The sequence below is a fragment of the Gopherus evgoodei genome, unplaced genomic scaffold (genome assembly GCF_007399415.2).
Source record: "Gopherus evgoodei ecotype Sinaloan lineage unplaced genomic scaffold, rGopEvg1_v1.p scaffold_66_arrow_ctg1, whole genome shotgun sequence".
Lineage (NCBI taxonomy): Eukaryota > Metazoa > Chordata > Testudines > Testudinidae > Gopherus > Gopherus evgoodei.
This window is the reverse complement of record NW_022060087.1, coordinates 409,453-431,610: the sequence shown is the minus strand read 5'-3', so window position 1 is coordinate 431,610 and position 22,158 is coordinate 409,453. Positions and strand designations below refer to the sequence as shown.

At 52.1% G+C, this 22,158-nt stretch overlaps 1 protein-coding gene across 1 annotated transcript in view; it reads left to right on the top strand.

The window, feature by feature from the left end:
• Window positions 1-5,041: 5,041 nt before the first annotated feature.
• Window positions 5,042-22,158, top strand: part of LOC115643676 (LIM homeobox transcription factor 1-alpha-like) — a 57,627-nt gene continuing 40,510 nt past the window's right edge. The window contains exons 1-2 of the mRNA XM_030547690.1: window positions 5,042-5,099; window positions 14,327-14,513. Of these exons, the coding sequence (XP_030403550.1) occupies window positions 5,042-5,099; window positions 14,327-14,513 (245 nt within the window). The remainder of the gene's footprint in view (window positions 5,100-14,326; window positions 14,514-22,158) is intronic.

Here is a 22,158-nt window from a genome sequence, read left to right as displayed (position 1 = left end):
TAGCGGCTGCCTGGGGAGAGATTTTGCCAAGAAGCTGCTGCACTCCAAGGCCTGGCACCAGCATGCATTGCAACTGCCAGGGGATGCGTACTAGAAAAGGCCATGGCTGGAACGGAGAGCTCTAGCCAGGGGGACTAGAAAAGTACCTGGGGGGGCTAGAGTGGGTCAGAGAATGGGCAGGATCAGCTGTGGCAAGTTAGAAAAGAAACTGCAAATTTCATCCAAACCTTTTGGGAAAATTTTCAACAGAGCAAAACTCCAAACAATTCTGGTTTGATGATTTTGGTCCTCCTCCACCCTGCCTCCCTTCTTCCCCCTTCAAAACAGGAGGGAGAGAATGAAAACAAACACACACACACGTTTGCTGCCAAAACATCAAAACTTTTAGTTAAATCAAACACATTTGTTTTTAGATTTAATTTAAAAATGGGGTGAAAATGGCTGATGAGGGCAGCAGAGGCCTCCCAGCACTAGCTTTGGCTGAGCACAGGTGTGGGGGGGCCGGAAATGGTGGGCCGGGGTCGCTGCTGCACCCTGGACAATGCTGCCCAGGCTGCGCAGCCTAAGGGATATTTCAGCGCCTTGGTCCTAGCGAGAGTCACACACCTGCAGCATGTGGGCAGGTCAGGCCCCCCAGTGCCCCCTGCTGGCCAGGTGCAGGCCTTCGCCCAGCCCACAGGCTGGGGCAGGGACCCAGGGCTGCTGGTTACTTCTCTACCAGAAATAAGGGCTCCAGTAAGGGGGCCTTGTGCACCCTGGGGCATCTGACACCGCCCAGGCCAGCTTCAGCCCCTGCCCCAACCTGTCTGCTCCCCTGAGAGGGTCCCAGGGCCCCCAATTATATCCCAGGTAAAACCCCAATCCATGAAACAGGGCAAAGGGTCTCTGGGGAGTGTGTGTATGCGGGGGAGGGGAATCTGAGGGGCCACGATGAGGCAAGGTCCAGGGGGCATAACGAGGGTTCCAAGGGAGCTGGGGGGGGGGGGGTGTGTGTGGCGGTTCTGGGCTTTCTTGCTGTTGAGAATTTTCTTCAGTTTTTTTTGTGCGTGAAAATGTTGGCAAGAAAAACCCTGGAGCCACCAGCCACTTCTTGGCACCTCCCTTCTTCCCCCTGAACTCCCCACCCCCCTTCATGCCCCTGCAGCCCCCCACGCCCAGCCCCACCACCCCAACCCGCTTTTATTCCCTGCAGCCCCCATGCCCAGCCCCACACCCGCCTCCATCCCACTACTCACCTTTCATCCCCCCGAACTCCCCACCCCCCTTCATGCCCCTGCAGCCCCTACACCCAGCCCCACACCCTCCTTCACCCCCCACCTCACCCCCTTCATCCCCCTGCAGCCCCTATGCCCAGCCCCGCACCCGCCTCCATCCCACTACTCACCTCTTTCATCCCCCGAACTCCCCACCCCCCTTCATGCCCCTGCAGCCCCTACACCCAGCCCCACACCCTCCTTCACCCCCCACCTCACCCCCTTCATCCCCCTGCAGCTCCTATGTCCAGCCCCTGCCTCACTTCACCCCCCCACTGCTTTTATGCCCTGGCACCCTCCACCCCTCTTCATCACCCTGCAGCCCCCATACCCAGCCCCACCCCTCCACGCCTTTCATCCCCTCACCCCCTGTGCCCAGCCCTCACCCCGTTCATCCCCTACACCCCATCGCCCCCGCCTTCATTGCTCAGCCCCCCAGCCCAGGCACCAGGGAGGGGCGGTGCCCCCTGCAGCCCCAAGGGGTCCGCAGCCCCCCACCCTCCTCCAGTTCGGGCCTGCGGCTGCTAATTGCGGTGAACGGACCGTGGGGATTAATGTGGCTGCGCCTTAAACACCCCGAAGCCAAGACGAGGGAACGCGTCCCCGGGCGCCCCTGACTCCCCTTGCGGGGCTGCCCCGGTCCCTTCACCCTGACCCTCCCCCACGGGAGAGGGGACCCTGGACCCGCTGCGGGGTCGGTTCGGGTCTCTGCCCTGTGAAGAATAGATCCGGTTTGGGGCAGTTAATGGAGGGGGAGGGGTGAGTTTAGATCCCGTGTAGGGCAGTTAATGCGGGGAGAGGGGGGTGTAGATTCGGTTTGGGGCACTCCTCACACGCTTTACCCAGCTTCGGTTTGTTACACAAATCGGATTAACCCGGGCCCAGCCGATCCCGCCTGTAACAACCATCGCAAATGCTGTGCTCTGGCCTATCCATTCATGTGGGGATCCTGCCCTTTGCCCCGCCAGCAGGTGCGGTGAGAGCCAGCCACGGAGCAGGGCTGTCTGTGGCCTGAGCAGCCCCCGGGGCGCGGTCACGCGTGGGGTCTGTCACAGCCACTCAGACCCCTCGCCCAGGCTGGCCTGTCTCTCCACAGGTGCCAGTGGGCTCAGCCCCAGGCCCTGGCCCGCTCCACTGCCTGCTCGCTGCGGGTGACTCCCCAGGCCAGGATTTGGCCCTGTCGCATTATAACGCCTGGGAGGAACTGGTGCATTGGCATCGCAGCCGTGACCCCACAATCCGACGGAGACGGCAGCGCGGCGCCTGGCCCGGGACTCCCCGCACCTTCCCCCCGGGACTCACAACCAAACGCCTGGTCTGGGCCTGCCCCGGTCTCTATAGACTGACTACCGGTCGATATAACCCGACCCCAGGCTTCTCCCGCCGGGCCTGGCCAGAGCCCCACTTCCACTGCGGACCCTTCACGCTCTTGCCCGCCCCTGAGCGGATCTGCGCTCAGGTCTCCAGCCGAGAACTCTGCTGGCTCCGGCTTGGAGACACCGGAGCTGGCTTCACTTCGAATTGATGCGTGTGATCGACCCCCTCGGGCCGATAGGAAACGCCCCGCCCCGGAACAGCCCTTTAAAAACTCCTCGAATTCGGGTCTCCCTATTGCCCCCTGCGGAGCCCGGGCCCCGGGGGCTGCAGAGGCGAGTGGGCGAGGCTCGCCGGGGACCCAGGCGCTGGCCTCTGCAGCTCGCTCGCTCCGGGGGTGGGGGCGAGGTGGACGGGGGACTGGGGACGCCCCGCTAGCCGGGCACGGACTCGTTGTGTCTGGGAGCAGCAGCGCTACTTTCTCCCCTGGATCCTCCCGGCCTCAGACAATAGGACCCCCCGACCCCCGTTAGCAGCGGGAGCGGCCGGGGAAGTCTCCGGCTCTGGCATCGCAACCGGCGCTGCCCAGCCTCCAAGCCTGGTAGGTGCAGAGATTTTTGTCTGTTCTCCTCCCCGCGTCGCTGCGCCGGGGGGTGGGTGCATGGGCCGGGGGGGGGCACCCATGGGGTGGGGGTCTCAGCTTAGAGGTACCAATTTATCCCTGGTGTATGGAGACCCTGGGACTCAGCTGCCCTCCTGGCCGGGCTCATCCCCCCAATTTCCCGGGCGCTGCGTGGGCGTCCCTGGCACTTCATGGGGATTGAAAATCCCCCAAGGCTGCAGCCCCCGCCCCGCCCCAGCGGTGTGGGGCGCGCCAGCTCCGTGCTCTGGCCGTCCAGCCCAGGCAAGTTCGGGGTTCTCTGCGGAGTCGGGGGAGGCATCTCTGCTGGGGGGCGGGGGTGCTGCCCTGCGGGAGAACCGCGTGTAAATCTGCACGCGCGGGCGGAGCAGCCCCGAACTCCCAGTTCGGGATCCGGACCCGCCGCGCAGCCACAGCCACAGCCACAGCCCCCGCCAGCAGGCAGCGACCCGCCCTAGTCTGCGGGCAAGTCCCAGAGAAACGAACGCAGCCGAGCCGGGACCGAACCAGGGGGTTCGGCGGCTGAAACCGGGCAGGCTTGTTAGCGCGGGGAGCCCGGCGCTCGCCCCGAAATTACTGCGGCGAAACGCAAACCCTGCGGGCCCGGGAAAGCTCCGCACGAAAGACACCAAAGCGCCGGGGACTGGGGCAACGAACCCGAGGAACGAACGAAATTTCGTTGGTTCCGATTCCGCGGCGCCGGCCCGGCCCCGTTGTCAGGCGAGCGGCTGCTGCAAGACCGAAGGGAAGGACGCGCTGCAGGTGAATGCGGGTCGCGGGAGCGGGGCTGGGGGTCGGGAGGCGGCCGGGGGGCTGCGGGGACTTTACCCGGCCGGGGCCGGCCGGGGTGAGCGGGCTCCGGGGGGCAGGGGCGGAGAATTCGTTGTGGTTCCATCAAAGCGGCTCCGCGGGGCTCGCCGGACCCAGCGGCGCCGGGCGGGTCGCGAACCAGAACCTGGAGCATCGAGCGGAACCCAGCGAGACCCGGCCCGGGAAGGAGGCGCCTGCGGGGCGCTACCCGCCCAGGAGCGGGGTGGGTAAAAACCCACCTCGGCTCCGGGGATTAAAGCAACAGGAGGAAACGGGGGGTGAGATTCTCCCCGCCCCGGGGCTGGGGGCCGAGAACCCCACGTTCGAGCCTGTTATCCGCCCCACGTCCGACCCGGTATCCGCCCCATTACCCACCCCACGTTTATCCCATCTTCTCCCCCATCCTGCCCCATAACTTGCCCCTGTAACCTACCCCACCAGCCACCCCAGTCTGCCCCATCCCTGCCCCATAACCCACTCCAGTTAGGAGCCATAGCTCATGGGGGGAAGGAGGGCTGAGCCCCCACACGGCTCAGGAAGCTTGGAGGTCGATAATGGTGGCGAGGGAGGTTCCTTATTGCCCCGACTAGACTAACGTAAAGAGACCAGTGGATTAATTTGCGCAGCGGAGACGGGGCGGAGGGACAGGGGGACATGCTGAGCTGTGGGGGACAGACAAGAAGATTAGTGGCCAGACAGATGGGGGACAGGAGGAGCTGTGGGGATGGGGGCCATGGGGGGCGGGGACAGACCTGCACAGGCTGGAGTGGGAAGAGTTGCTCTGTTGCAAAGGTTGGGGTGGCCCAGGACTCCGGGGCTAAGCTCCGCGGTCTCCTCTCCTGGGGTGTCTCCCCCTCCAGCTCAGCTCCTACCCGGGGAGGTTCAGCTGAGAAACCTCCTCCCCTACAGCTCAGAGGATCTTTCTTCCCCACCCCAGGCCCAGGGCAACTCCTCTGGGTCCCCATCCCCTGCCCGTGCTAACCCATTCCCTCCCCCACCAGGTTTCCCCCAGCCCGGCTGGAGCATGAAGACAGAGGAGGCGCCATCCTGCCTGCAGCAGGCCACCCCAGTGCTGGGCTTCGGTGAGTGTCTGTCTGTCCTGGGGCAGCAGAGAGACAGACCCTCCTCCCCCGGTAGGGAGTGGGCTGGCTGGGTCACACCCCATCTCTGCTGACTGTCCAGAGCCCCCCTCTCAACCAGAGCTGGAAAACAGAGCTGGAGCTTGTCTACATGGGGACTGCTGATGGATTCGGTGTTTGCTACTGCTCCAAGCCTGGGGATGCAGCAGCCCTCTAGTTCCAGTGCCGCTGCTTGTCTACACACAGATTGGGGCTGAGAGAACAATGTGGCTGTGAGTTCACACAGCCGGGTAGTTTGGTGTGAGCCTGGGTGTGGGGCCTGAGCATGAATTGATGGATGCTGCTAAATGGGAGAGGGCCCGCAGGAGAATGAGTTAAGGGTTAGAAAATCTGCCGGTGACAGATCTGTGATGGCAGCAGCGTGGGGCTGACTAACCTAAGAGGTGTCTGGCCCCGGACTGAGTATTACCCCCAAATACAGCTCGTTATTTATGTGGAGTGTTTTACAAATGTCCATGTCTTGTGCTGGTGGATTTTGTGGTTTGTGGAAATAATGCAATTCATATTTGTTATGGTGTGGGGGAAGGGCAAGGGGCACCCCAAAATATTCCTGAAGTGGGCCCCAAAGGAGCTAATTCTGCCTCTGGATAGACTCCTCTGTGTAGCTAACAAAGAGAAGGTTAAGGGGTGACTTGATCCAAGTCCACAAGTGTGTATTGAAGGGCAGAAATTGGCTAATAGGAAGCTCTTCATTCTGGTCCTAACCAGATCTAATGGCTGAAAGTTGGGGCTAGACAAATTCAGGTGGAACCAGGTGCATAGTGAGGGTAATTAACCATTGGAGCAACTTGCCAAGGATTGTGGGGGACTTCCCGTCACTGGCCATCTCTAAATTGAGATGGGATTTTTCTAAAAGATGTACTCTGTCAAGCCCAGTTACTGGACCTTAAGCGGGAAATAATGCAGGAAACTCCTGTGGCCTGTTACACAGAGAGTGACACCAGATGACCACATCCCTTCTGGCCTTAGAATCTATGAATGCAATGTAAGTGTGTTGATTTCTTACCAAATTCAGTGGGACTCTTGAAAGCAGTTTGCCCTTTAAATGAATGCTGCACATTTTTCTGATTGGGACTCAGTAGCCATTTCGCCAGTGCCCCCCTCGGAACAGGAACATGGTTTTTAAACTCACGTTTTTAAATTCAAACTGTTGCATTTTCTACCCATTAATTTTTAAGCCTTGCAGTCCGTAGGATCCAAAATGTCAGAGGCTTGTTTACTTCCCGTTTCAAGTCCAGCCCCTTCTGAGGAGGTTGTGACTCTACCAGGGATTAGATATTATACAGACAAGCAGCATTCCCACTTATACCCTTCGTATCGTTGGATTGTTCTCTTTATGTTTTCTTAAGTTATTGCTGGATGCTTGGCCTTGCGCCTAACAAAACTCCAGGTGTGAATTACTGACCGTGCCTTCAGCCCTCCTGCTCACACGGCCGGTGTTGGTGAATCACAATACAGGCTGGCCCTGGGCAGGGCTCTATGGCATTCCACATGGCGTAATCCTTGGCAACAGGCTCACTTGGTCATTTAATAATATAACATAAAGTGTGTTTTGAACAAGGAGGGGGAACCTCGCAGCATCTGAAGTTTTGTGCCTCTAGTTCTCAGAGCTAGCTCAAGTTCACATACCTTTGTTCTCCATTTTAATTTGTTCCTACTTCCTCCCCCCAAAAGCTACTTAAGTATTAAAGAATCCCCCCAAACCCCTAATGGGGAAGCTTATGCTTTTTGTAAGGGGTTGCAGTCACCGCAAAACCCAGCCACAGAAAGTTGCACACCAGTGGTTCTCGAACTTCTGTACTGGGGACCCCTTTCACATAGCAAGCCTCTGACTGCGACCCCCTCCCTTATACATTAAAAACATTATAAATGCTGGATGCAAAGTGGGGTTTGGGGTGGAAGCTGATATCTTGTGACCCCCTGAGAGGTACTGACCCCCAGGCTGAGAACCTCTGTTACACACTGTACAGTCAATGGGATGAAAACAGAGCTGGTTTGAAATCTTTCATTGAAACCATTATTGGACAGAAAACTGGGTTTTTTACTAAATGAAAACGTATGGGGACAGCATCTCCTTTCCACAGAAAACTTTTGGTCAAACAAAAACACCAACAGTTTTTGGAGTTTTTGATGAAAAGTCAAATATTTGCATGGAAACAAAAAAATCAGTTCTAGATAAAGACCTTGGGCCACATTTTCTGAGGAACCCAGCCTGAGGACTTCAGGAGCTGGGCACTGTAGAAAATCTGATCTTTATTTAGGTGCCTTGGTGGGAAATGAGCTCTCTTGAAAATTTGTCCCCAGCTGTGGGTACTGAGCCCTTGGGAATCTAACCCTGGCAGTTTTTTTTTTATGAAAACTTTTCTTTCTCCCACCCCCTCCTAAGTGGGGCATGAACCCTTGGATACATCTTCACTTTAGATTTCTCTAAACCTGAGTTAATTCTGCTCCTAGCGTAGCATGAGTGAGAGCAGTCACACAGCAACCTGACACTGGAACAGTGTGATTGTTAGCAGGTGAGGAGCTGACAGGCCAGCCAATTTGAATTGCAAGTCCTGCCACCCACGAGTTAGGGGGGTTTTGTGTGTGGACAGGACTCAAGCAAGGGGCAACTCTTGAGCTAATTCTGCAGTGAAGACAAGCCCCTACTGTCCCCTGTGTCTGAGTCAAGCTTTCAAATCCACACTGTTTGTCAGTTCCAAGTTAGGCAAAACAAGTTCCCCCAGCCCTAGTGACAGGTGATTGTCGCCAACGGGCTGACACATGCCTCTCCACAAAACAAGAGGAATCTCCCCTGACACCCCATCCTGACTCCGGCTGCGCAACCACCAAAACTAGCACCACAGCCTCACCTTTTCTGCTTTAAATGGACCTTCCTTGTTTGTGTGGGTTTAGACCTGAGCCTGACCCGCTCCTGCAGTGTTGTCTATGCTATTCCCATTCCCTTAGGTGTCTCTTTTGAATATTTAGGGATAAGCAGCATTGGGCCCTGATTCAACAAAGCATGTAAGCATGAACTTACTTTTAGGCACCTGCATAAATCCATCCCTATTCAGCCATATAGTTATGCACATGCTCAGGTCTCACAGAAGTCAAATGGAACTTGAGCATATGCCTATGTTAAGCAGGTGCTTTAGAGCTCTGCTGAATTAAAGCCTTAATGCTTCTCGTTGTGCATGGTGCAGTTTCTCTGCGCTCTTGCAGTTGGTCTGGTACTGAAGTGCTGCAGCTCCATCCTACATGACTAGCAGTAGCAGATCCAGCAGCTCACAGGAAAGGGTAACTGAACAGAGAGCTTTGTGGCTGCATTTCATGTGTTTTTCTTCTAAAGGGGCATCAGGTCCTCTCTTCTGAGCTGGTGGAGTGTTTTGAATAAGAAAATGGTGTCTTCAAGTTAGACAAACACAAAACAAACAATTTTAAAGATTTAAAAAAAAAAAACTTATTTGATCATTTAAAAAAAATGAGCTCCTCTCCCCAGATCATAGCTTCCCCCCGCCACACACACATTCTTTCCAGCTGCTTGGGCTCAGCCAATGCAACCCGGAGTGAATGTGTCCTGACTGAACTTACTCACATGTGATGACGGTGCTGGCAGGCCCCATGCAGTTCAGGGGAGTGCTAGCAACAATGAACTGGAGGGGGAGGGACCATTATTAATTAACTGGATTACAGCAGCAGCCCCCACTGTGTTCTAGACTCCTTCCATGGGCCCTGGCTCTGAAAGTTTATACTCTCAAGTCCCAGTCATGTAATGCCAGGATGCCAGTGCTTAATCTGTGCCAGGGCTGAGCCCCGGCACCTCTAGGCTTGGCAGTTCATAGCCCCGGCAGTTCTGGGTTTGCTGTGTCCGTGATGAATGTAAAAAGCTGTTTGAGCCCCAGCACATCTTTCATTACAAATTAAGCATTGCAGGGGTCTGCTTGCTTAGTGCAGCATCAGAGACCGGGAGTTCAGGCAACAAAGGTCATGGGACAAACCATGCAATCATTCTGCACTGCCGTGCACTAGAGCCATTATTAAGTGGCTAAGTTCTTACAGGCTTTACTGTAGAACTGGATGACCTTTATAGAGAATCATTTTCACGATGGGTATTACGGTAATGCTGAAAGGTCCCAGCTGAGATTGGGACTCCACGTGCTGGGGGTGGCACAGGCAGGTAAGCCCCATCTATACACAAAAGTGCTGCTTTATCTATCCTGGATTAGCTGAAGCAGCACAACCCCCCTACTGGATGCACTTATAACAATATAAATGTGCATACACAGGTGTAGCCAGGTATCGGTTCTTACACCTGTCTCATCACTGTGATATCTGATCGCTTTCCCATAGTGGGTTAAGCAATGCGACTAACAACTGTCACTTCTTTGGACTTTTATCCTCTTCCCTGGCAAAATGAGCACACTGACACATATTATTTTGGGAGCATAGGTGCTGGAACTAGGGGTGTGGGGGGGTCCTGTAGTACCTCCTCACATGAAAAGGTTTCCTTTATATACAAGGTTTACAGTTTGGTTCAATGGCTCTCAGCACCCCCACTATAAAATTGTTTCAGCCCCCGTGTTCGGGAGGGTGTGTTTACACCCCACATGCACCTGTATTGCTATGTTTTTATTAGACAACCGCCTTGCACTGTTCCTCTAAGGGGAGGGGAGGAAGCTATCTTGGTACAATTGTGTTCAGACAAGGAGTTGCATTGGTATAACTCTATCAGTAAGAAGTCACACCCCTAACGGGCACAAATAGTGTGTGTGGAGCAGACCTTGGTAAGAAAGTCCTATCTTCAAAGCGCCTACGGGCTGAATAGACAAAACCAAAACCAGGTGAGAGGGGAAATAGCTTGCCACTGATCACTGCAGGGAATAGAACCTAGCTCGCACAAGTCCTAGTCTAGTGCTCACCTTACTAAGCCACACTGGCTCATTACTCCATGGGCAAGATGTTTCCCTTTAGATGCTGAAGGGGTAGGGGGAGGGTTAATAGGTTCTGTTCCCTCCAGCTGGCCCCATTCTCTGACTTGAAAGCCCCCGCCCCCTCAGTGCTTAGTTCAGAATATGTTTGAATCTGAAAGCTGTCTATGGCTTGGCGTGGTTCTGAATGTCCATAGCTGCTGGCAGAGCAGCACTCGTGCAGCCCTGTTCAGGAATGGATCATACAGGCAGCTTGTTTGCAGGAGCAGAGGCAGCAGTTCAGCTAGGGGAGCTGGCTCAGGTCCTAGTGAGTCTGAATGGAAAATCTAGCAAGGGCTGGAAAGTGAGGGGAGTAGCCACCTTCACTCATGATGCTCAGTCTCCCAAGGTGCCAACTATGGTAACAAGCCCCGATGAACCCAATTAATGTTACTTACTGCAAATGATTTGTCCTGCTTTTATGCACCAATGATAAGGTGCCCTTACAGACTAGTGATGGGCCAGTAGCTTAGCACTAAAGAGGATCCTAGCAGCTGCCTTTTCTGAGCTTGCTCAGAACAGGGCTGGGCTGAGCTCAGGCAAGTGCCTCTGACTATTTTGCTGTTGTATGTGGGTTTGGGACTCATGAAAGACTAGCTCCTGCTACAACTAGACATAGAGAAGGCAGGCACTTCGCAAATTACCCCTCCACAGATTCCAAATGGCTCCACTTTGCTCCACTATTCCAGTCCTGTGCTTTCCACACACAGATGTTCCACTGCCCCTGAAGCGTGACCTACAGTCCCTGTTATTCCAGCCTTGGGCTCCTCCCTCAGCTCTTCAGATGCCCCTCACTCCTGACCCACAGCTCTCCTGCTATTCCAGCCCTGGACTCTCCACAGGTGCACAGAGCTCTGTAGGGTTGTGCTGCTGAAATGCAATGAACGCTTATCTGTAATCAGTTCTAGGCTCCCCTCATGGGGAGTTTGGTGAAAGGAAAGGGAGGAAGGATGAAGGAAAAAGCAGAGGCAGTGGGAGGGGCAAGACATTGGGGTAAGAAGAGCTGGAGGCAGAAGAGAGGGAAATGTAAGAGAAAACATAAAGATTAAAGCGAGCGAGAGAACAGAGACCAAACCTAAGCAGAGCAAGCCTGAGTGAGTAACACTTCAGGAGAAACCTGAGGCTGGAGGTATCGCTTCCTAGAACCCTGATTCATGTTGCCTGCAGCGGCAGCAGCATTGGGGCAGTGTTTAAAGTGTATGTGGGAGGAATTCTCCAGGGGGCACAGACTTGGCAAAAATAAATACATACAAATAAATCAAGCCAGGTCACTTAGTGGGAAATTGTTGCAAATTAACTAAAAGTGTTAAACTGAAGTGGATTAGCAAAAAAAAATGATGAGTCCTTGTGGCACTTTAGAGACTAACAAATGTATTTGGGCATAAGCTTTCATGGGCTAGAACCCACTTCATCAGATGTTTGAAGTAAAAAATACAATTAAATCCCTGTGTGGATGCTGGTATTCAGAGTTAAAGTGATCTAAACTCAATTCACTTCACTAACCCAAATTAAGGCCAGTTTAATTCTGAATAACAGCATCCACGCAGGGATTCACTGTGGTTTAACTAAGCCACTTCAAATTCACACCATTAGTTAATTTAGATTAATTCCCTGGATGTCTGTGTAGACAAGCCCTCATCAAAGCTGCTGCTCCCAGGCTATGGTTAGACTTCCCACGCACCCTTTTCCCACACTACGTTAGGCACTGATCACGGCAGATCCCAAACTGCTGGACTCCAACATACTGGCAGTAAAAGAGCTCAGGAGGCCAGGGAGAGGAACAGGGCTGCGTTTCTGTGAGCTGCCACTTTCCCAAACCATCCCAGCACTAATATTCTTCCATCAAATTCAGCGGCTTCCTCTGCTCTCGCTTCCCTCTCCCAGGCCACAAGAATATCTGCTGATCTTCTTCCATATTGGCAAGTACGTGGTTTGGTGAGAGCCTGGTGAGGAGGCAGCTCCTGCTGGCAGAGGTTGTTGCTGCTGAATCCTGCTTAAGTAGGGAGATGCAGCAGGAAGTGATTGTCTAATGGCAGAGGCTGGGACAGAGCCAAGGCAGGCCATGAAGGGTTAGGGCTCTCCTGGTACCTGCATTTGAATCACAACTACGGTTTGCAGTAACACCTAAGGGCCCCATTGTACAAACAAATAACACAGACCAGGCTGGGCTCCAGAGACTTCGCAGTCTAAGATATGATGTAAAATCTGAAAAGCACAGAGCCTGATTCTCCTTTATCCTGTGCTGGATACTGTGATTTACCCCTGTGCAAGGACATGAATGTAGACAGCTACCATGCTGGGAGAGTAACTTTTTACACTCACTCTACACTGCGGAAAGTGAATGCATGAGGTGCGAGGGGCCAAGGAATCAGGCCTCTGGATTCTAGTCTGGCTCATACGTCAACAGAATTGTTGGTTAGTCTGTTGCTTGGGCAGGCTCTGTCCTCTAGCACACCTGTTGCAGATAACTGAACTGTGACACTCTGCTCTGTGCGAGGCACCTGCATAGGTGTTGCTGACGGGCTCACAGAACCTTTATTATTGGAGGGTGCGTGACCAGGGCTGCCTACTGCCCCCGCTTGCCTCTCAGATCTCCTAGGTAGTGAGTTTTGCAAGGCTGGAAAATCAGCGCTTCCCTTCTGTCTTTGCAGACTGTCTAGAAATCACACAGCCCACTTCCCACCACGCTGTGCCCACAGCGCCCCTTTCCAAAGCAGGGCTGCTTTGTGTCCCCAGGTGAGAGGGGCACAGAGCATCTCTGAGGAGGGAATTTTATGGCCTTTCTTTGTTGGAGACTCCAGTTCTCTCATGACTGCAACATCCCTAGTGCTCACATGGAGTAAAACTCATCCTGACCAGGCTCAGCGGGAGGCCTAGAGACCTGCATTCCCCACCCCCCCACGCCACACAGGCCCCAACAGACCCCTTGCCTTTGGACAGGGCCCACCACCAGGCCTGTCTCACCCCGGCAGGCCCCAGCACAAGGCCCTAACCCCACCCCTTCCCCTGGGCAGGGCTCAGCATGAGGCCTAGGCCCCACTTAAGCCCTTACAAAAGGGGTAAATGTCACCTCTGTGACTAGCTGGCACCTCTCGCACCCCCGCAACAGGCTCTGGGTGAGCTCTGCCCAAAGGAAGATAAAAGAACAAGGGGCTGGTGAAGGGAGAGGACAAATGAAGAGTTTAAGAAACCTGAGCAGCTCAGCATGATGGGTGCAGAGACAGTGCATTCGGCTAAGGTACCTAGTACCCGCCTGGCTCGGCCTAGTGCCCAGATCCAATACTCCAGATAGCGTATTTATTACCCACGTGCACTCCTGTACCTTGGAGTTACTGCGGTGAAGCCTTTGAAGGGCAGCCATAGATTTATGTGATGATAACGTCCAGGGAAAAAATCCCAAGTCTCTGGAGCTCTTGCTATTTTGACTGGTTTAGCACCAGGATCTGGCATACACCCGGGAGGCACAGGCTGGCCATTCAGACCCAAATCTGACCTCCTTCCAAACTCTTATTGTAGATTGTCAAAAGTACTCAGCATCGAACAGCTCCTCTTGAGAGCAGCAGAGCACATCCACACACACATCCCTGAGAACAACAGAGAGTGCATGTCCTGCACCATTGAGAACTGTGAAGAACAGAGATATATACACACACACACATCCATCGCTATTGAAAACAGTGGGAGCTGCTGGGAGCAGATCACTTTGGAAAACCTTGCTGATGGTGCAAGTGACACCCGGGGCATGTTTTCAGCCCCCAGTGTGCTGATATCATGTGAATACCAAGTCCTGAGTGTAGGTGCTGGGCACTCTTCAAGATCTAGCTATAAGAGTCCAGAGGGGATGGTCTCCTGCATTCTGTAGTTTTCTTTAGTGATGGATTTGGAGGGAGTGGGGGGAGAGGATTTTTTAAAATGTGCTACCTGAAAATTAGAAACCAATCCTGAAGATGTCATATATTTTTGTGGGACAAACATTTTTATTTATTTATAAGATTGTAAAAATATGTGGCCAATACAATGTTTCTCTCTCTCTCTCTGGGTGCATGTACAGCAATTAACATTAGTAACACATGGCTTTACAAACCGATTTAGCACAAACATGAGGCCTAGCCCTTGTGCCGGGTCTCCTCCCCGGGCTGAATTCCACCTTAGCAGCGCACATCCCCATTTGGAAACCAGCCCTCGTTCGTGAGGCTCATTTGCCTTTTTCTCTGTTGGCAGGGTCGGACTCCAAAATGCGGGAGATTTGTGCTGGCTGCGACATGCCCATCTCTGACCGGTTCCTCCTGCAAGTCAATGAGCGCTCTTGGCACGAAGGCTGCGTGAAGTGTGCCGCCTGCCTGCAGCCGCTGTCGGGAACCTGCTACTGTCGCAACCGGCAGCTATACTGCAAGCACGACTACGAGAAGTAAGTGCCTCTGGCTTTGAGTTTTGGTTCCCTCCACGTCGCAAGCGCTGGCTATTGTGATTGAAGCTGCCATTAAGGGGGAAGCCAAGCAGAGAGAACAGGTGTGAGATGGATTCCTGGAGATGGACTGTGAAGAAGAGATGACTGGAATGATATGCACCAGGGGATAGAAAGTATAGGGTCAGGTTATGTCTGTTGCAGTCATATCTAGAGGCCCATTGTTCGGGTGCTGCACGGATCCAAACAACAGAACCCCTGTTTATTATCTCCAAGTAACTGGAGATAATAAAATCGAATGTATCATTACAGCAGGTTCAGTGCATGAGCTGCAGTATGGAGCACTGCATCACTTTCTGCTTCCCATCAAACCACTGCAAAGCATTTTCCAATGCACTGAAGGTGTCAGACTGTGAGGGATGTCGACTTTTCACCATGACTTTCACTATGTCATTTATTTGTTTTCCACAAGGGAAGAATGGTTGGTGTAACTTACTGTTCGTAAGATTGGGGGGCATAAAATCGAGGTTCTGTTGTAATGAGAGACCGTCCCTTCCCTAAATAGAGTAGAGCTTGTCAAAAAAATTTCCAGTGGGACAATTTTCCATTGGAAAATGCATATTCAACAAAATTGAAACACTCCAAGGCAACATACAGTATCAACTTTGTCAAAATGTTTACAGAAAAACCATCAGAGCACTTCATTTTGATTTGATTGTTTCTAAAATAGAATGGCTGAAATGAAGCATTTTGATAAGGTCATTTGGATCTTTCTAAAATGTTTCCAAAATGGAAATTTTTCTCCAGTAAATTTTGAAATCTTGATGTTTTGTTCCAATTTAGGATGAAAGGCAATTTTAAAATGTCAGAATTTCCTGAGGAATGGAACTTCTGAGTTTTGACCAGCCCTAAGATAGACAAGGTAGGAGGGGAAGAGAGACAGGTAGTGATTTGACCAAGATCGTGGAGCTGGGACTAGATCCCAGGAGTCCCATCTCCCTACGAACTGGACTGATATGCATGGGTTTACACTGGTGCAATGCCCTGCAATCAGTGGCCATGCACCAATGCAAATGATGGCAGAACTTGGTCAGTGCAGCTATGCTGTAGGCCCGTTGCTGAGTTGAAATGCAGAGAGAGAGATGCGACTGCGTACTAGAGCATATCCTGCACGGTGAGCGGCTGGCTCCCCATGGCTCTCTGTCTGGTTCCAGACTGGAAGAGGAGCAGTTTGCATAGAAGTGATAGCATGAAGTGTCCCTGCCTGCAAGTATATGGGATCTTGGGGAGCAATTACCACACAGGTGGGGGGCCAATTAATTTCTTTATTAAAGGAAAAAGGAAGTGGTGGGAATTTAACAATGAAATACGATGGGATGGGGTGTATAGGGTGTTTACAATAGACAATGATGGGGGGTTCTTCTTATTGAACAGTGCAGGGAGTTCTAACCGTAGGGTACAGTAAGTGGGGTTCAGCACAATGGGATACAGTACAGTCAATAAGCGTATCAAAAGAAATGCAAAATAAAATGGTAGCTTCTATATAAAATGGTCAACAATCTTAGATAGAATGTATTAAGTGGTTAGTGGCCTTATACACAATGTAACACAATGGTATCAATGCAAATACAAAGTATATCAGAAAAGTGGAAGCAACCAATGGAGTGTTATAATTACAAGTAAAATGTGAATCACAGTGCAATAATACAATATGGGTGATAGGTGAAATTATGCAATGTAACGGTATAAAAGAAAAGTAATGACTTAATTTGTGAGGCTAGGATAGCAGCTAATCTGTCAAGGAACAGGAGGGGGAGGGGAGTGAATGATTAGTGGCAACTGATGAGAGGAGAGTGCGGCTGGAAGCAGCAGAGAGACTCTGCAGCCCTGCAGGGTAAGGACAATGGAGCAGTGTGATGGTGATCTTCGGTAGGGGAGGGGCAGCGGAGAAGGGCTGGAGAGAGGTTTAAGCAAGAAGCAGACACCAAAAACAAAGGAAAAAAGCGGCAAAGGGTTTGGGAAGTTTCACAGGGGCAGAAGCAGCAAGGGGTTTGGGAAGTTCGGAGGGTGATGCAGATGCGGGGGGGAGAAGCAGCAAGGGGTTTGGGAAGTTCGGAGAGAGTGCAGATGCGGGGGAAAAAGCAGCAAAGGGTTATAACAGGGAGATGGAGAAGCACACAGAGGGGGAGATTGGAGCGGGGGAAAAACAGACACGGGAAAGTTCAGGGAGAGATCGGGACAGCGGGAAGACGAATTTAAGCAGCAAAAACCTTATCTATAGACACGAAGAAGTACACAGAGGGGGAGATTGGAGCGGGGGAAAAACAGCAAAACCCTTATCTATAGACACGGGAAAGTTCAGGGAGAGATCGGGACAGCGGGAAGACGAATTTAAGCAGCAAAAACCTTATCTATCTTAACCAACGACTAGGCAAAACAACAAATATCACAATTCTATATGATATAGAATATAGAATCAAAAGTATAACAAGCAACTATACGGAGCAACAAAACAATAAACTATAACAAGGCAGGTGAACTTACAAGCTCTACAATCTTAACAAACTATGACTTATTAAACTAAAAAAACAAAACCTGTGGTGCACCTTATGCTATGGGGAAGTCACAGAGGGCAGAGTGGTATGTGCCCAGGATACAGCTCCCAAGGCAGCCCCCAAGGAAGCCAAGGGATGGTGGCTGCAGCAATGGATACAGCTGAAAGCAGGGAGCCCCGAGGCAAAGCCCACAGGAGCAGAGCTTAGCAGCGGCACAAACTTATTTTTAGTGGCAAAGTGCCGCGGAGTTTGAGAGGTTTTAAGACACAGACCAAGGTTTAGCTTGAGTCTGTGTGCTGGGGAAACAGAGCCAGCAGCTAAAGTAATAAAATAAAAGTAGGGAAAGTTTTACAGAGGGATTCTTACCAATCCCCAAGGCAGCAGCAAAGGCAGAAGCAGCAGCAACATCAGAAGAAGCAAGGAGGGCTCGGTACAGTCTCAAAAATCAGGAGATCTCTCAGGTAGCAATTCGTTCTTCGTGGGGGAAGGGGTTAAAAACTGGGGGTATGCTCAAAAATAAAATGAGAGCAGAGAAAGGACCCCCCAAAACCCCTGGCTGATCAGACCAGGCAGCAATGCAGGAACCTTTCTGATGTTTATTTCAAAAATGTCTGTTTTTAAAGGCAAACTCAGGCAGTTTCCCGCCAGTAATCCTGATAGGCTCCCTCTGTCACAGGGGAGGAGGCACAGGGAAAAACTGCAGGTGAGCAGAGAAACATGTCTGGGCAGAGTCCTGTGCAATAGGTGACTCAAAAGCACATGAGGCCTATGACTCATGCCCAGGATCTTAAAAACACAATAGGTCTTGCAGCTCTGGACATTGCCTGCCCTACACCGAGCCCAGGTTCAACGAGGTGATAACAGGACTAACCCTTTGAACAGGGCAGTGGTCCCATTTAGCACGCAGCACAAGTGGCCATCCCTTTGAGAAGGGCAATGGCTCTTGATAAACAACTTAAGGGGCCCTCCCTTTGAGAAGGGCAATGGCTCTTGTTAAACAACTTAAGGGGCCCTCCCTTTGAGAAGGGCAGTGGCCCTGGTAAACAACTTAACAGCGAGGGAAGGGCGGCCACAGGAGGAGAACAAAAACAAAATGGAGTATGGGGACAGCTGTAAGAAACAAAATGGAATAGGGGGATAGCTGTAACAGACATGAGGCTCCAGGGCAACAGAGATCCAGGCCCTGCCTAGCTGAGCAGAGACAGCTACTAACAAAGACCTGGAACGTTCTGCAGCTAAGGGGAAAGTTAGGCCTTCCAAAGCGCCAGGAGGGACCTGGGTGCGTGCAGCTGTGCCATCCTGCTGGAGCTGAAGTGTATGGAGTTCCCTCGGTTTAGAAGGGAGGGAGCTGCCACGGGGGAGAGCATGTTCTGGTTTGGAATTTACCCCCCCCCCGCCCCCTTTGTGGTGCAAAATGGCACAGTTCTATTGACATTTCAGGTGGGCTACTAGATCTCTGTCTGCACAGGCTCCTGGTGAGTGCAGTGGAGCTTGGAGAGATCACCGAGCTGTGTCTGTGCTTGGCTTGGCTGGTGGTAGTTGGTTTGTCTCCCCCACTATGGGGGTGAGGGGGTAGAGTCAGCTGGACGGTTACTCATAGACTCTATTTTGAGTGGCTGGCAAGGGCTCCGGGAGCACAGAATGGGGCTTCTCTGCTAGGCTGGTTATGTTTTTTTTAAATTTTGTGGATTAAAGTACCAGAGCAGGAACCAATTCGGGCAGGAGCTGTATTGTGTGTAGCTGGAAGCAAAGATGGTGTTTCTGCCAAACAAAAGCGCATTTGTTGTTGTCACAAATGTGGAGTTAAAATGTTACAGGTTCCCTCAAGGAAACACAGGTAGCTGGTGGAACAGCCTTCCCGTCTGTCTGCGGGGTACTGCTCATGCTGTGTGTTGCGGTCCCAAACTGCCACTTCTGCATGTTACATCCCCAAACAAATCTGGGGTGAGAGAGAGGGTGTGTGTTTGATTGAATTTGTACATTTGTAATGGAGGCAGAAACCCAAACATGGCAATAAGAGATTTGCACTTTGGCCTATCTGTGAACTCCCATATTTTTTGTAGCTCCTTCCCCCAGAGCTCCTGCTCCCACCATTCAGCCCAGAGACACTAGGGGTAGAAGCTGAGCTCCATTTAATAGAGACGTTGAAATATTTTACTCTCCTAATATTAACTAAACCTGGAAACTGAAAAGAGGAAAATGGAGACAAAAAAGTGAATACATTTGGCAATTGGCACCAAGAGGAATCCAGCTATTAGATGGCTCAGAAATGTCTGTAGGAGAGTATTTACCTCTGATCGACCTTTGTCAGCAAGACCCAAACTCTAGAGTTGTTGACAGCCTCTAGAGCAGTGATTCCTAACCTTTACTGCAGCCTGCACCCCTTTGGTTCTCAAAATATGTTCTCGCACCCTGTATCAAAAATCAAAATATGTTTTCACATCCTGTATCAAAAATCGTTGAAGGAGGTCAGTTCTTTAACCTAGATATCTATTTTGTGTACTACAGTAATCGTTTAAAAATGTATAATGTTAATAAATACAGAGGTTTGATGAAACAAAGTACTGATACTTATGGGCCTGTGCTTAATTTGTGGTTTTCGATGATTTACCTTCTAAAAAAATCTATCATGTCTTGCACCCCCAGACAGGGCATCTTGCACCCCCAGGGGATACGTGCACCCCAGGTTAAAAACCACTGCTCTAGAGATACAGTTGTCCTGTATTTGTACAGTGCCTACCACAGTGATGTCATGGTCCATGGCTGGAGCTCCTAGGCACTACTGTAATGCACCTAATAAATAATGTACAGCCCCTAGCACATTGGGGTCATGGTCCGTGGCTGGAGTGCCTGGGCACTACCGTAATACACCTAATAAATAATGTACACCCTTAGCATTGTGGGGTCACGGTCCATGGCTGGGGCTACTAGAAGCTACTGCTGTATAAATGAACATTACCAATACCTGAATGGCAAAGCTCTTCTTCCTTGTCTTTTAAAAATAGTAACTCAATAATACATTGAAGCCATCCAGAGGCTTCTGGTGACTTTCCTAACAGAGAAGAAAGATAGTGTTGTGTGTAAGCACAGGACTGGGAGTCAGGACTCTGGGTCCAGTTCTCAGCTCTGCCACTGACTTGCTGTGTGACCCCCACCCTGTGCCTCAGTTTACCCATTTGTAAAATGGAAAGGAGGATCCTGATGTCTTGCCTGGCTCCATTCAGATGGACTGAATTCCTCTATAGCAGGGGTGGTTGGAAAGCAAGGTGGCACCTGCTCTCTCTTCCCTCAAGGAGACCCCTGGATCCCTGATGGTCTCTGATGTGAGGGTTTCAGGCTGAGCTCCAGATTATTAGCAATTTGTGCATTTAAATTTCTTGAAGTCTGGAAGAACTTTGGGGCTGGGCAGGCTGAGGTGTTGGGAGCTGGCTGGAAAGGAATAGGGTGTGTGAGCATGTGGGGGCACAGCGCGGGGTTATTCCTGAATTGCCAACCAAGAGCAGCACAGAGGTAGGAAGGGAATGCAAGGGACTCTGCTCTTTGCCCTTACACACCGGTCCAGCTGGGACGCAGCCTCTGTAGCCATGTCCACTCTGCAGAAAGACAAGTCCTGAGGTTTTGGGCCCTGTGGACATTGGTAGGGCCCCCACCTTCCTCAGACTAGGGCTCCGCTCCAGGGGCTGCCAGCCCTGCACGGTACAAATAGTGTGCTGAGCTCCTGCGCAGGGAGTGCCCCCCCATACATACCAACCCCACCCCAGAATGCCCCTCTCTCCCCATCCCCACATGGGCCCCCAAATGGCTCTCCACCCTCACATATACCCCAACAACCCTCCACCAGCCCCTACCTATCCTGGCAGCCTCCCACACACCAACCCCGCGGTGCTGACGTACATCCCACTCACCTCATCCCCTGATGTCTCATTCCCCGATCCCAACATCCCCCTCTTGCTCCCAATCCCTCAACCCCACAGCCCCCCAACACTCGTCACTCATCTCATAACCCCCCTACAACTCCCTCCCCCAACCCATCACTTCTGGGACATTCCTGGCCACTCATTAGCACGCTTCTCTCCTGTCCAAGCCTAGGGCAGCTCCCCCGAAACCAGGCTGCCCAGCACAGTGCGGTCCCATTGCCTGCCCCTGCAGTTGCATAGCTCCACGCCACTCAGGCCAGGCTGCTCTCTCTCGTGATGGGGGGCAGGGGAGGCAGCCAGCCCAAATCTGAGTGAGTGGCTGTTGCGACCTGGTGCATGGGGTTGCACTGCTGCGTGGCTGATTTTTTCCCTTAGAGGTCGCCCCCCCCCAAGATGGGGTCCCTGTGAAAGTGCACTAAGGGCACAGGGGTTACTCTGGGCCTACAATGAGGCGTGCTGTTGCATTACTTTAGCAAGCTCCATGTTAAATCCTAGAGGAGACGGGGCACAGGCAGTTCTAATCCTGATGCTGCTAGTCGAGGCCAGTCCATTACCCACCACCTGGCAGACACCGTACATGCAGCTTGCAAAATGTATTCTTCTTTTGGGGAAGGGGGAGTGAAAGGCCATTGGTTCTGTTAGGTCCTGGCTCTGGCTCTTGAAGGAGGATGACTTTGGGGAGCTGGTGCATGGGATGATCCCAGTCTGGCTGCCCCTGAAGTCCTCTTTCAACACGTCTGAAACAGCGATAAGCTGGAAGAGCCTGATGGGAGGAGAGGGGCTGCTCATCCCGAACGGGGCTTTGAATGATTAACCAAAGCTGCAGCCTTATGACTCCCCATGCTGGCCAAGTGGCAAAGCTCCATGGAGCGGGTCAGGGGAGATCCTGCAGGAGGTTATCTCCCTGCGCGGAGCACTTTGATCACGGCCATAAGCATCACAGCTGCTTTGGGCAGACATTTGGCTCTCCCCTCCCTTGCAGCATGGGGGATAATTCAGAGCTTACGTAGGGTCCTTATTTCCTGAGGCCAGAGTTAAAATAACCATGGTGCCATTCGGGCAAACTTTAAGAACCCAACCAGTGACCAAAATGCCTTTGAACTCTCCCTTTCCTCGGCCACACTGTCAAGACTTGGGGTATCTGTGTAAACCGCAGCGTCTCCTTTGGAATTAGCC